This window comes from Vulpes lagopus, chromosome 2 (assembly GCF_018345385.1).
Source record: "Vulpes lagopus strain Blue_001 chromosome 2, ASM1834538v1, whole genome shotgun sequence".
Lineage (NCBI taxonomy): Eukaryota > Metazoa > Chordata > Mammalia > Carnivora > Canidae > Vulpes > Vulpes lagopus.
The window spans coordinates 43465035-43476179 of NC_054825.1; the positions used below are offsets into that span (position 1 = coordinate 43465035).

Consider the following 11145-nt stretch of genomic DNA (forward strand, 5'->3'; position numbering starts at 1 on the left):
CCCAGCCCCGTAGCCCAGCCCTGCAGCCCAGCCCGCAGCCACCCCGCAGCCCAGCCCCGCAGCCCAGCCCCGTAGCCCAGCCCGCAGCCCAGCCCTGCAGCCCAGCCCGCAGCCACCCCGCAGCCCAGCCTGCGTCTGCCCACCACATACACCCCCCACCTGGCGGCTTTATTCCCCTGAGGGGCCCTGCCTCAACCAAGAATTTAACCGGGAATTACAAAGTGGTGCTTCCCTCGTCCTTTGTACCCGGGCTGGAATTCTCCGTAAAGAAGAGCTCTCTGGTTACCCTGCAGCGTTACGAAGGCAGGATAAATTCTGAATTCCTTCCCGCTAGTGATCGATTTTCAGACTAAGAATTGGGTGCAGTAACAACCAAGAGTGACAAAGTAGGACTCATTTGGGATTTTTTTCAAGGGGGGGGAGGGTCAGGACTTTGTCTCTTTTAGAGTCTTTTCTATTACAGACTCCTGGATTTTTTTTACATTCAACATCTGTAAATCCACCGCCGTCTCTATCTTCCGCCCCATTTACCAAAGGAGGGCTTGGTAGGCGCCAGGACTCCGCACACAAGAACGCAATTCCCATTCTTAAGAAACTCAGGAGGGTAAAAGTGGCAAATGGGTAAACGCGATCACAATGTCACGTGACGACAGTAAGGAGAGAAGTACCTGTGGGATTCTGTGACACCACAGAAGAGGGGACGCTACCTGGGAAATCCAGCTAATGTTAAACGTTTGAGGAGACTTACAATTCCCTTGTGACTTTCTGCTACTTTATTTCTGTTGATTCCAACTTCTCATTTTTTGTCGTCTTCTTGCTCTCCCGCGGGCTACCTGAACGTGCAGGACCCCAGTAGGACTTCTCAGTACTGTTTTTGAGTGTAGTGCATTGCACAGCCTTTGAAGTCGTTGTTCTAGAGGTTACACACGCATACCTGTCACAGTTCACTGGTGTGGACATTCTAAGTGTAGAAACCTTACCTTCCTTTACCCTTTCCTGTTTACGATAATCTGACCTATTTCCTCTACAAACTTGGAGAACCACATCCAACAACGTTATAGGTTTTGCTCCAACCGTTGAACAGAACTTAAAATGCTCAAGGACAGTCTGTGTCCATAACTCCACTCCTTCCGTTGTTCTTCCTCCCTGATGTTCCAAGATTCCTTATCATTTCCTCCTTTCGCCTTTTGATTTTTAGGTTAGGTCTTCTGGTGACAAATCCGTTATCCTTCATCTGAGCATATCCTGGTTGCCTCGGACTCCTGCGGTTCTGTTCGCTGGACACAGAATTCCCAGTTGACACTTTCAGGACCTGAAAAATGTTGTTCTTCTTCCTTTTGGCCTCTGTGGTGTCTGAGAAGAAATCCACTCATTTGAATTGTCTTTTCCCCTGTAAGTTATTTCTCACTTGCAGCTTTCAAGATTTTTGTCTGCTCTTTAGTTGTTTTTTTAAGATTTTATTTATTCATGAGACATACACAGAGGAAGGCAGAGACACAGGCAGACGGAGAGGCAGGCTCCATGCAGGGAGCCTGACATGGGACTCGATCCCGGGACCCTAGGGTCACACCCTGAGCCCAAGGCAAGCACTAAACCACTGAGCCACCCAGGATCCCCTGTTCTTTAGTTTTCAGAAGTTTGTGGTATAAGGTACCTTGGCATGATTTCTTTGGGTTTACCCTGTATGAGATTCATTCAGCTTGACTCTGTAGGTTTAGGTCTTTTGCCATAGGGGGGACATTTTTAGCCATCATTTCTTTGCATACTTTTTCTGTCCCACCCTCTTTCTCCTTACCTCCTGGGACTCTGATGACGTTAATATTAAATCTTACTTACAGTCCTGCAGGCCCCAGAGGCTGTTTTATTGTTTTCTGTGTGTCTATTTTCCAAGCTACTCTCTGTTGTTCATATTGGGTAATTTCTACGATTGTCTTCAAATTCATTCATTCTCTCTTCTGTTCAGTTCATCCATTCATTTTTACTTTGATGATTGTAGATTTCAGTTCTAAAACTTCTATCTGGTTCTTTGTATCTTTTATTTCTTTAAGACTTGAGGCATTTTTATGATGGCTACCTTGAAATCCTTGGCATAGAAGTTGGAGTTCTCTTGGTGTTGGTATCTGTTGTCTTTTCTCGTTCAAGGTGAGATTTTCTTGGTTCTCGGCTTTTTTTTTTTTTTTTTTTAATCCTGGACATTTGAGGTATTGAGGCTCTGGATCTTACTTAGAGCTTCTTGGAGCATTTGGATGGCTCAGTTGGCCAAGCATCTGACTCTTGATTTTGGCTCAGGTCGTGATCTCAGGGTCATGAGACAGAGCCCCAGGTCAGACTGCACTGAGGTGGAGTCGCTTAAGATCCTTCCCTCTGCCCCTCCCCCACTCCCAAGCTCTCTCTTAAAAAAAGTAAAAAATCTTCTTTTTTAGGAGGGCTCCTCTGACGCAGTGACGGTGGGGTGGGAGAGGTTGCAGTTCTCTGTGGTGTGACTGGAGGACAGCAGTCACCATCTCTAGGTCTCCTGTCTTGCCAGATGGTCCCCTTCCTGGTCCTTTGGCTCAGGGGGCATGGTTGGGGCTGTGTGTGTGCGGGTGTGTCTCGGGTTGCCAGTCTCCAGCACTTGGCCCAGGCCACATGCAGCAAAAAGAAAACCGAAGGACTACTCTGCCCTGTTGTTCTTCAGTTCCCGAGGATCTTAGCCGGTCTGTCTTTCCTTCACCTTTTAGAGTTTTAGTTTTGTTTTCTAAGTAATGTCCAGGTGTTCAGCTGTGCCTAGTGGGAGAAAGAGAGGCAAGTGCGTGTGCTCCGTTTCTCCAGCAGCCGAGGTCAGGACTGGAGTCGGTCCTCAACTTTTTGCTGCTTCAGCTGTCCCACCTTAGGCCAGTAGGACAAGCTGGCTCCTTTTGACAGGGCTCAGGGCTCATTCTCTGGTAGCTTCCCTGTCCGCCAAGATGTTCTAGGCCCGTCTCAGTCAGCTCAGGGTGCGAGAACAAAATCCCACGGACCGAGCAGCCTAAAGAACATTTATCCCTCATAGTTCCAGAGGCTGGGAGGCCCAGGGTCACAGAGACGGCAGGTCTCATTCTCGTGGGGCCTATTCTGGGTACATGTTTGTGGAGTCTCTTCGTATACTCCGGTCACGAAGCTCCCACTCTCATAACCTCATCTGAACCTGGTGACTCTCCAAAGGCCCCATATCTCCTAAAACTATCTCATGGGGAGGGGGATGGTGGTGAGGGCTCTGACATATGAATCTGGGGGGGGGCGAACATTCAGTCCCGAACCCCACTCCTCTTGCCAATGAGTGGTTCAGGCAGGGACCCTCCTCTCTTCCAATCGAGGATGGCAGGAAGAGCAGGGCTCTCTCCTTTCTCTACGGGGCGCCTCTGGCCAGGGCCACATGCTTGCGGCCAGCTCGCGGACGAGGCAGTGCAGGGGGCAGAGCCACGAACGTCACAGGACTGGCAGCAGGAGTCCTGGTTTTCTGTCTAGAGACAAGCTGTGCCATTTCAGTCCTCGTCCACCTCGACCAGCAGTCGAAAAGAGAAAATGAGGAACGGGTCAGGGAGGTCTGCAGGCCACTTGGTTTCTCTCACAAAACCCCTTTTTTTTTTTTTTTTTAATTTTATGATAGTCACAGAGAGAGACAGAGAGGCAGAGACACAGGCAGAGGGAGAAGCAGGCTCCATGCACAGGGAGCCTGACGTGGGATTCGATCCCGGGTCTCCAGGATCACACCCTGGGCCAAAGGCAGGTGCTAAACCGCTGCGCCACCCAGGGATCCCTCTCACAAAACCTTTCATCTGAACCCAAAAAGAAACCTGTGCACACACTGCTTTACACTAGTTTATTCTTCCTGCTTGTGGAAACTGCTGACAAGTGCCTTTTGTGGGGGAGGGAAGGCAACGTGGAGAAGTCCCCGGAATCCTTATGCTGCGTTCTCAGGGGGGAACCCAGCCAGCCAGGCCTCCAGGGTCCCGGAGCCGGGCCAGCTGTGGGGAGTGGGGAGGGAGGCCTTCTCCTCAGCCCAGGTTGTTCATCAGGGTCTGAGCCTGCTTCAGTTCTGCAGGGGAAGAGGTGGGCAGGTGGGTGGCAATCAGCGGGGGTCCGGGAGGCCCCTTCCCCCTCCAGGTACAGCCGAGTCTCACCTGCCAGGAGGACCTGGAACTTGTCTGCTGAGAGGGACATGGCCACAGGCTGGGCCGGGGCACCCGAGGAAGCCGCCACCTCCAGCCTCAGGTGCACCATGGGCTCTTCCACGGACCGGAGCAGGCTGGAGCTCAGGGTGTAGTCCACCCGCCAGCCCACACCTACCAGCCTATTCACTGTGACACGGCGTAGGGCTTTCAGGATCACGGGCCGCTAGGCTACGCAGCCCTCAGCCCACACCTGGCTCAGCTCTCGGTTCTTCAAGGCTGTATGACCTTTGAAAACCTCTCCTCCCTCTGACCCAGGGAAGGTGCTCAATGATCAGAAGTGAGATTATCCACAGCAGATCTCAGAGGCAAGAGACCAGGGTGAAGTCTCCTTTCTTTCTTTTTTTTTTTAAGATTTATTTATTTATTTATGATAGACATAGAAAGAGAGAGGCAGAGACACAGGAGAAGAGAGAAGCAGGCTCCACGCCAGGAGCCCGACGTGGGACTCGATCCCGGGACTCCAGGACTGCGCCCTGGGCCAAAGGCAGGCCCTAAACCACTGAGCCACCCAGGGATCCCCTGAAGTCTCCTTTCTGAGGACAAGAACCTCCCACACAGCATGCACCTTCCAGAATGGAGCCCAGACCGCACCGGGGCTCCTTCCCCCACTCACCTCGCAGGCTGCAGGCCCGCAGGTGCTCCTGCAGGGGGCTTTGCTTCTCTTCATAACATCGACAGAGGCTGGCCGCGTGCTCTGGGGACAGAACGGAGGTCCCTGGACATAGCAGGTGGGGGCTCACAGGGCGGGTCTCAGGCTCCTGGCCCAGAGGCCAGGGCACATCTCAGAGCCACTCGGCCTGGCCTGCTGCCCAGCAGCCCCTGGCACGCAGGTTACACCCCTGCCTGCCTGCATGCCCATACCTTTGGGAAGCCCCAGCTGCTGCAGTTCACTGGACAAGGACTCGCCATCCACACTGTGCTTGGCCGCACTGGAGAGGATGAAACTCAGCACTGCCACCGTAGCCTTGACATCGCCCGACTCTGGGGAGACCCACGGGTGGGGTAGGGGGTGTCACCGTGGCCTCAACCACCTCCTTGTCACCCTACTATCCTCAGCTCAGAGCGCCCAGGCCTCCTTGAACCACGAGCACAGCTACCGCCTCACCGGGCACTGGCAGAGGGCAGGACTGTCAATACGTCTCTTCCCTGGTGCTCCTCTGCTGAGGCAAGTGGGTCAGGACAGGCTGCTGGGCAGAGGGGCCTCTGCGCTAAGCCCCAGGCCCAGTACCCACAGTGGCCCAAAGGTCTGCAGACTCGGTGGGGTACTCACCAAACCTGGCGTCAGCGGTGAGCTTCAGGATCTTCTCGTACTATGGGGAAAGGAGGCCCTCAGGGGGTGCCAGGCCCCTGCTCACCAGCCACTTGCACCCCAGCCTGCATCCTGATCGCCCACCTCCCTAGGTCTGGGCAGTAGGGGTCACAGGGTCATGAGGCAGTGGGGGTGCCGGGCCCTGCACTCACGTCAATCCCCTGTCCCAGAAGTTCCTTCAGCACCTGGCTACACAGCAGCCTCAGCTTCACGGAAGACTGGAGGGAAAGGCCTTGCGTTAGCACACTGGCCCACCCCACCCCTCCATGCTGGGGGGCTGGCTCAGAGGGGGCTGGCCACATGATTAGAGTCACACAGCAGGCTAGGACAAGCGGAGGGCACTGAGGCCCCATCCTCAGAGCCACCTCACCACCCTCCATCCCAAAGCCCCACCCCCAATCCCTGCCTCCCCCCACCCTCAGGAAGCCCCCATGCACTCAACAATCTTGGCCAGTGTGCTGATCTCCGCCAGGACCCAGTCGGGACAGTCCAGATCACCACAGAACCGGAACCTCTGCACAGGAGCGAGGCAGGCGGTCAGGATGGAGGGCTGAGGCGTGGCCAGGTGTCTCCCACATTACGCTCTTCACGGATCCCTACTCCCTGTCCAAGATGGATGCCCCTGGCCACTTGTTCTGTCCTATTAGCAGGCTTTTGAGAAAACCCTCTCACAGACCCACCCGCCACCAAACCTTGCTCTGATGCCTATCCTAGGCATTCATGTGCTCAGGTAACATGGACTATGGCAAACTTCATTGGGGCAGATTCCACTCTAAGCACTGGGGGTACAGCACAGCACAGAACAAAGACCCTGTCACGACATCACTGACCTCTCACTTCCTCCTCCTTCTCCTCCCCAGTTCCAGCCACACTGGCCTCCCTGCTACTCCTGTTACACCAGGCACTCTCCTGCCTTGTCCTTGCTGTCTTGCTCTCTCACTTCATACTCGTCTCCACTCAAATGGGCCTCCTCTGACCATATTCTTTCTTCCTTTTTCTTAAGATTTATTTATTTGAGAGACAGCAGGAGAACACAAGCGGTGGGGAAAGAGGGGGAGGGAGAGAGAATCTAAAGCAGACTCCGCACGGAGTGCAGAGCCCGACTGGGGCTCAGTCCCAGGACCCTGAGAGCACGACCTAAACAGAAACCAGGAGTCAGATGCTTAACCAACTGCAGGCACCCTGACCGTACTTTCTGAAACAGCCAAAGGGCACAAGGAAGTTTCAGAGGCCAGTGGTATGTTCATTATCTTGATTAGAGAACTGTTTTCACGAACATATACATTTCAGAACTTACTGAACTATCCATTTATATATGTGTGTTTTGTTTATTTTATCTCAGTAAGGCTGTTCAAAAAATAAAATAGCTCTTCTCCATCATGCTATAGCCCCTATCCTTCTTTCTTGATCTCCACAGCGGACCTTACATTTATTATTTATTCGAGGTCTGTCTCCTGTTAGAATGCAAACCCGTCCTATCAATCATATCTTGCCAATAACCTCCATTCCCCAGATCAACTGTCCTTTGTCCTGTTTGCCTGGCAAAGCTCTCATGCACAGCAGTATACATGCCATCTTTCCATGCCTCTTACATGGGGGCTGCTTACAGATGCTGGAACAAAACCCTGCAAACTGGGGATACCTCACACCCATGTTCTCATTCTGCTGGGCCCTGGGTACAGCCTAGCAACACCATGCCCCCTGCTTAGCCCTACCAGTCACCTTCTCAGCCACTTCTCAGCTCCACCACCCTTCAATCTCCGACTATCTTGCTCCTTTTCACCTCACCCCAAGGCACTGGTGCTTCTATGTGGGCCTCCAATGAAGTCCTCTAGCCATGGTCACAAATGACTGTACTGAATCTGGTCTTCCTCTTCCTCAACTCCCCAGCAGCATCCCACACAAACCCATCCTTCCTGGTAAAGAAGCATGCTCTCCTGGATTTCTCCCTGTCCTGGCCTCGGTCTCACGTGCTGGTTCACCCTCCTCCCCCCAACCCACAGATGGTGATCTCTGCACACTGCCTGCTATCCTTACTGTGGAGCAGGTACCTCAGACAACTGGTGAGATGATGGAGTATTAAAGACAGTCTTGCACTTCTGTCTCTATTTCAGGGGTTTTCAACATTTTCGTTCCACAGCCTCATCTGCCATCTGGTGAAGATGATGGGCCTTTCTCAAAACAACGTATGTATGTATGTATGTATGTATTTTTAAAACAATGTTTTTAAATGCATAAAACAGGGGCACCTGGGTGGCTCAGTTGGTTAAGTGCCTACCTTCAACTCAGGTCATGATCCCAGGGTCCTGGGATCAAGCCCTGCGTTGGGCTCTCTGCTCAGCAGGGAGCCTGCTTCTCCCTCTCCCCGCTGTTCTCCCTGCTTGTACTCTCTCTCTCTGTCAAATTAATAAAATCTTTTTTAAAATGCATAAAATACAGAAGTTGCAAAGGAAACTAAGTTATCAAAATATTCAAATTGGTGATGTGGTGTATGTTTCAAGTCCAATGCCCATCGTGACTTAGAAAAGACCTGCATAAATACGTGAAGGATGTCAACAGCTGTAACGTGATACGAAAATGTCTCTAATCTCTACTGGTGACAAAGTCAGAGGCACTGTTAATACGGGGGTTGGCTGCTGACATAATTGAAGGAAGTGCTAAAAATCAGTCTGAAGTTAGTGCAAATTAAGATGTGAGATTCAGGCAGCCCTGGTGGCACAGCAGTTTAGTGCTGCCTGCAGCTCAGGGCGTGATCCTGGAGGCCTGGATCAGATCCCACATCAGGCTCTCTGTATGATGCCTGCTTCTCTCTCTGCCTCTCTCTCTGTCTCTATGAATAAATAAATAAATAAAATCTTTAAAAAAAAATAAGATGTGAGATTCCCCCTAAGTTCACCGGCCCCTGACTTCCACCCACAGAAGTCTTCTCCCATCTTTATATTAGTCACATCTTTTTACTCCAAGACTGCGTTCCTTGTGTAATCTCTTTAAATGCTCGCGTTTCTCTAGGTTCTGCCTTAAGTCCTTTCTTCCCAACTCACATCACTGAGATGTTACATGTTTTGAGGCTTTCAAGGATCATCCTTGTGCTGATGACTCCTATAGCTGCACTGCAGCTTCTCTTCCGAGCTGCAGACCCTTGAATCTAGAGACTGCCTTCTAGCCAGCTGCACCCGGTGGCTCACAGAAACCTCACATGGTGCCGCCTACCAAAGTTAACTTTTGCCCTTTGCACTGAAACCTGCTTCCCCTCCTGTGGTTCCCACTCCACGGAGCAATACCCCCCCTCCTTCACGCACTTAGTCCTTGGGCCCTGATGATTGCCCCACTTCTATCCCCGCTCTCTGCCCTAACTCAGGCCACCACCACCTCCTGGGAGGTCTGCTGCCCCAGCTTGGGCTCTCTGCTCCGCTCCTGCTGCCTCCACAAGTCGGCCAGGAGGACTTTCCTAGCTTCCCAGTGCCCTCTTATAGTCTACACTGCTTTCCCTGCTTGAAGACCCAGCAAGATCTGGCTTTTGTTGCCTGTCGAGCCCCCTGTTGCACTAACTTCCAGCTAACACCCTTCCAGCTGGGAGAGGTGCGTCCATGCTAGGGGGCCATGCTCTCTCTCACCTGAAGCCCCCGAACACGCGGTTCTGTCTGAAGATGGAGCCCCGCCCCCCAGCCTCCCAACCCCTGGTACACAACTGCGCCGCGGCCGACGCTCAGGCTGCTGTCACCCTCAGGAAGCCCTCCTAACTGCACACGGGGCACAGAACCTTCCCCTCAAGTCTGCACTGTGACTGCGAGGTCAGGCCTCCTGCAGCTGCAGCCCCGGGGCCTGGCGCACGGCGTGGGCGGAGGCGGCAAAGGCGGCGGGAGGAACGAACGGGTGGACGGGCGGGCAAGCCCCAGCGCCGCGGCGGCTCTGGGAAGGCCGGGCCCGATTCCGCGCACGTCTTCTCCGGGCCGTACAAGAGGGCCGGGAAGAGGGCACCTCTGGGGCCGTCCCGGGGCCGAGGAGGGCCCGGCAGCGCTGCCCCGGGGAAGCCCCACTTCCTGCCCGGGGGTTGCGGGGCCTCCCTTCCCGCCGAGGAAGCGCCGCGGCTCCGAGCGCGTGGCCCGCCCGCCGGCCCTGACCGCACCCACGCGTCTGCCGCCACCACGCCACCCGCCGCAGACCAGAGACTCGGGGACCGACCTGCCCGCCCGCCCGGCCGGCCAGTCACCCCGCGGCCCTCACCATAGCGCCAGAAAGCGGGTCCCGCCCGTCTCCTCCCCGCGCGCCCGGGTCAGCTGACGCGGCGGTCACGTGGCGCGCGCGGGGCGGGGCCTCTACGGACGGTCCGGGGGCGGGGCCTCTACGGGCGGGCCTGGGCCGGGGGCGGGGCCTCTACGGGCAGGGGCGGGGCCTCTACGGGGGGCCTGGGCCAGGGGGCGGGGCCTCTGCGGGCGGGGCGGGGCCGGGGCTGGTCCGGGGGCGGGGCCGGGGGGCGGGGCGGAGCCGGCGCAGGGCGAGCGCGGAGGTCCAGGCGCTGAGCTGCGGGGGGGAGTGCTGGTCCTTGTCTCCCCAGGACCGCTACCCGGGAGCGAGCGGTGCCAACTCCCCCACCCCGTTTAGCTAGTAAAGAGGGAGTGGGGAGCCATCGGATGTGTTCAGCTTAAGGGAGCAGGAGCCCGGGAGCCTTTTCGGGCACTTGGAGCGATCGCCGTGGAGGGGTGGATCAGGGGCTCGCTGTTGCCCGCGGGTGAGCGGTGCCCAGACAAGCCAGCTACGGGCCGAGCCAGAGGCATTTGGAAAACTCCACTGAAATATGGTACACAGAGAAAATGCAACTTAAAACAACCTATTTTTCTCCCATTCGATTGAGAAAAACGAAGCTACATCTAACGTCGGTGAAGCCACAGGGAGAGTTGTGAGCAAGGCAATTTCTACAGCCAACTGTAACTAAGACAACGAAGGGGAATTCATCAGGATGAAATAAAATATGCAGGCACTGGAAGGAGCTCTGCGGGTTACTAGTAGTCCCCCCCCCCCCCCCCCCCCCGGCCTTTTCCCCTTTTTTAAGATGTTATTTATTTATTCATAAGAGACACAGGCAGAGGGAGAAGCAGGCTCCCTGCAGGGAGCCTGATGCAGGACTCGACCCCACCCCCCACCCCCCACCCGGACCCTGGGGTCACGCCCTGGGTCAAAGGCAGGCGCCCAACCGCTGAGCCACCCGGGCGTCCCTAGTAGTTTTCTTATGAGTTCTGGACATGTGGGCTGTGCAGTTTATGAAAATTCATTTAAGCTTTATATTTACAATATGTACAATTTTCTCTGAAAATCAGTGGAGCTCCACATGGAGGCCCCTGCTCTGCGGGGAGCCTGTTTCTCCCTCTCTCTGCCCTTGTGCTCTCTCTCTCATGCTCTCTCTCTGTCAGATTAATAAATAAAATCTTTTTTAAAATTTTTAAAGAGGTAAAAAAAAAAAAAAACCAGCAACAGCACCAAAAATATCCTAGAGAATAGACTAATAACCAAAGAAGAAACTGAACAATTTGAGAACTCTTTTTGATTACATATCCCACCCGGAATAAGCCAGGCCCAGCTGGTTTTATTGTTGCAGCCTTTCAGGCTTTCAAAGGACAGAACCCATTGCAATTCAACTGCTCCATA

General features: G+C 54.2%; 1 protein-coding gene across 2 annotated transcripts; it reads right to left on the reverse strand.

The window, feature by feature from the left end:
* Positions 1-3827: 3827 nt before the first annotated feature.
* On the reverse strand, positions 3828-9833 carry COMMD4 (COMM domain containing 4). 2 transcript variants are annotated; one of them, XM_041746578.1, is made up of 8 exons: positions 9727-9833; positions 5945-6016; positions 5655-5720; positions 5464-5503; positions 5055-5174; positions 4807-4887; positions 4143-4319; positions 3828-4057 (listed from the first exon to the last, which is right to left on the reverse strand). In XM_041746578.1, exons 1-8 carry the CDS (start codon positions 9727-9729, stop codon positions 4017-4019), a joined length of 600 nt encoding a protein of 199 aa, XP_041602512.1. In that variant the 5' UTR covers positions 9730-9833; the 3' UTR covers positions 3828-4016. The 2 variants fall into 2 exon arrangements, with proteins under 2 accessions (XP_041602512.1, XP_041602511.1); XM_041746577.1 differs by having other exon boundaries at positions 4807-4908.
* Between the last annotated feature and the right edge of the window lie 1312 nt (positions 9834-11145).

Excerpts from the sequence above, each read along its gene's own strand:
- COMMD4 (XM_041746577.1), bottom strand. Across the intron at positions 5,504-5,654 it reads TTCTGGGACAGGGGATTGAC|TACGAGAAGATCCTGAAGCT; the intron begins GTGAGTGCAGGG and ends CTTTCCCCATAG. Across the intron at positions 4,058-4,142 it reads GTTCCAGGTCCTCCTGGCAG|AACTGAAGCAGGCTCAGACC; the intron begins GTGAGACTCGGC and ends CTTCCCCTGCAG.